General features: G+C 24.6%; 1 protein-coding gene across 1 annotated transcript; it reads right to left on the bottom strand.

Moving 5' to 3' along the window:
- Window positions 1–1,283: 1,283 nt before the first annotated feature.
- On the bottom strand, window positions 1,284–1,865 carry LOC111634171. The gene is made up of 3 exons (XM_023378876.1): window positions 1,762–1,865; window positions 1,603–1,652; window positions 1,284–1,472 (listed from the first exon to the last, which is right to left on the bottom strand). Exons 1-3 carry the CDS (start codon window positions 1,853–1,855, stop codon window positions 1,284–1,286), a joined length of 333 nt encoding a protein of 110 aa, XP_023234644.1. The 5' UTR covers window positions 1,856–1,865.
- Between the last annotated feature and the right edge of the window lie 798 nt (window positions 1,866–2,663).

Genomic DNA, 2,663 nt, shown 5'->3' with positions numbered 1-2,663 from the left:
AGTCTAATAAAATGAATAAATATTCTTGGTTTAGAGGAGAAACTACTTTTTCGAAAATGTTGTTTTTGTTAATCTGCTGTTTTAATTAAAACAAGATAGAGTTTAATTAATGAGTTTCCGTTACCAAGAGAATTGAATAAAGTCAATAATACCCGAAATAATCTTATTTAATGCTGAATATGATTATTTTTGTATTAAAAATATTAACAGAAAATCTTCTGAAGTTATTTATTACATTTTACCTAGTTTTCATTAAAAATTTGAAAATTGTTAATGAAAGGTATTTTAGCTCTTCCTTTGAAATTCAATGTATAGCATTTTATTTCTGTAATAGTAAAAAAATTGCACATTGATTATACAGAACAGTCATCCTTAAGGATATTTTTCTTCGTATAAGCTGTCGAGGGAACTGTACGAGTTAACTAGGTAACAACGTGGGAATAAATGTCGTCAATACTTATTATCCAGATGCTGAGGAAGTTATCATAATACTAACTGTGATTCCACTGAGGATTCTTGTTTTTATAAATGATTATTTTATCTAAGCAACCGTTCTTCCATTTTTCTAATATAGATTCTCTGTTCTATACACAAAAATATACGAATACTCATTTTAGTTTTAACTTTACGCTTTTATGTACAGTACACAAAAAATGCTAATATGTATTTAAAAACATATATTCACTTTCTTCAGCATAAATTTTTCGCTTTTCTCCTTGCTTAGAATATTCTTTGGAAGTAAAATAAGTAATTTTCTAGGATCTCTAAAGCCTAATATATTAGTTTCGTATTGAAAATAACGTTATAAAGTTGTCATTTACAAGTGGGAAAAAACTATTTCAGTTTGAAAATAATATAATAACTTACGTAAACAATTAATACAAATTTATCATTGAAAAAACTGTTTGTAATATCATGCAAAGTATAATGAGTACCTAAATGGTTTGATTATATATATATATATATATTTCAATATATATCATATTGAAAATGATATATATATATATATATCTCCAATTCTTTCAAATTAAATTAAATTCCAAAATTTTGTTAGCAATTTTTAAAATATAATTTAAGGTAATTTTATTACAAACTTTTCTACTTTTATGCTACTTCAAACACTTAAATTAATAATCCTATGCTGAAATTTTTATTATTTTGTTTGTAATCTCTATACAATGAGATAACGTATTCTATAACTGGATAATTGCTTTTTTTTCTTGCACTTAACAGAAATACTTTCATTAAAGTATAATTATTAACTTTTAAAGTGTTATTTATTCCTATATGAATCTATACAAATCTTTTTCCTCCATTTTTTCTAGGTGAAGGTAGTAGGCAATATTCTCAGAATTGTTTTTCATTTGATTTATTCTGCATATTGTTGTCTTGTTGATTCTTGGAATACGATAAATGAAATCAAAACTATCTTCCACAGCTTTAATGTAGATATAGTCATTTGAATCCAAATCCTTTCAAAAAAATTAATTAATTAATTAATACTGAGAAAATGCAAATTAATTATTTAAATTTTGATTTCTAAAAATTATGTAAGAATACAGAAGAGAAGTTAGAATTATTTAATTTAGAATATTCTTTAACTGTATTAGGTGCTATAAGAATTTCTTTTCGTTCGCTTGTATTTATTTCGTCTGTAAATTAAAAAAAGTAAATAAATTCAATATTATATTAATATATTATAAAGCAAACTAAGTAGAAAGATTGATTGCAGAATATAGTCCATGCCCAGTTATTATCTACCAATTATCATTGAATCATTTTCATCGAAATCAAAGACTTGATTCACGAAACACGAAGCAGCTCTTGGATCTTCGTCCATAATTTGAATATACATATTGATTTCTCTATCTAGAATAATGGATCTGTTTATATTATACAGCGTAACTGAAGATAAAGACTATTATTGCTAAATATTACACCTTTATTTTCCAATTATCATCGTGTTTCCATTGTCATTGTAAAAGGCTTGATTTATGAAATAATTAGAGACGTTTAAATCTGGGTCTTTAAGTACAAGACCTGTATTGATTTCTCTATCTAGAATAGAATTATCTGTTTATATTGTATAATATAACTAACTATATAGAATCTATGACTGCTAAATATCATGATTTTGTATACCAATTGTCATTAACTTGCTATCGTTATAATCGAAAGTTTGATTTAGAGAACAATTAGAAGCATTTGAATCTGCATCTTTAATTTGTTGTTCTTCGCTTTCTCCGTGTAGAATATTGGCACTGTTTATATTAGTAAATTGAAATATATATTTGTTAAAATATTTTCTGTCTTCTAAATTTGAAAATAGGCAACGTGACTTCGCAGTAACTGGGTAATGTTCTGTAAGAAAGAATGAAATCATCGTTTTCCTCTTTTGCACTTCTTTCAGTTTCAGAATATTTCTCTAGATAAAATTTTTTAAAAAGCTCAAAATTTAACTATCATTAGTAAGATATCTTAAAGATTTGTAAGATAACAGTTAGCCTATTTAAAATAAATTTAAAATTAGATAAATCTTGATATGAAATATTTTCTGATAAAATCGATACTTTGAATATTTAAATTCTAATCGAAATGACGAAAATAGATTATTTTATGTTTTATCGATAATCTGAAAAGAGCTTGATATGAAAGGAATCGAA

The sequence above is a fragment of the Centruroides sculpturatus genome, unplaced genomic scaffold (genome assembly GCF_000671375.1).
Source record: "Centruroides sculpturatus isolate CEXI.00-Female unplaced genomic scaffold, Cexi_2.0 scaffold741, whole genome shotgun sequence".
In the NCBI taxonomy this organism is placed as follows: Eukaryota; Metazoa; Arthropoda; class Arachnida; order Scorpiones; family Buthidae; genus Centruroides; species Centruroides sculpturatus.
This window is presented reverse-complemented; position numbering and strand designations above follow the sequence as displayed.

What these genes read in the sequence shown, in the direction of transcription:
- LOC111634171 (XM_023378876.1), bottom strand. Translation starts at nt 1,855, where the DNA reads ATGTATATTCAAATTATGGACGAAGATCCAAGAGCTGCTTCGTGTTTC. An exon ending in AAATGATTCAATGATAATTG is followed by an intron (nt 1,653 to 1,761) that starts GTAGATAATAAC and finishes TTTAATTTACAG; the next exon opens with ACGAAATAAATACAAGCGAA. An exon ending in TTCTTATAGCACCTAATACA is followed by an intron (nt 1,473 to 1,602) that starts GTTAAAGAATAT and finishes TTTTTTTGAAAG; the next exon opens with GATTTGGATTCAAATGACTA.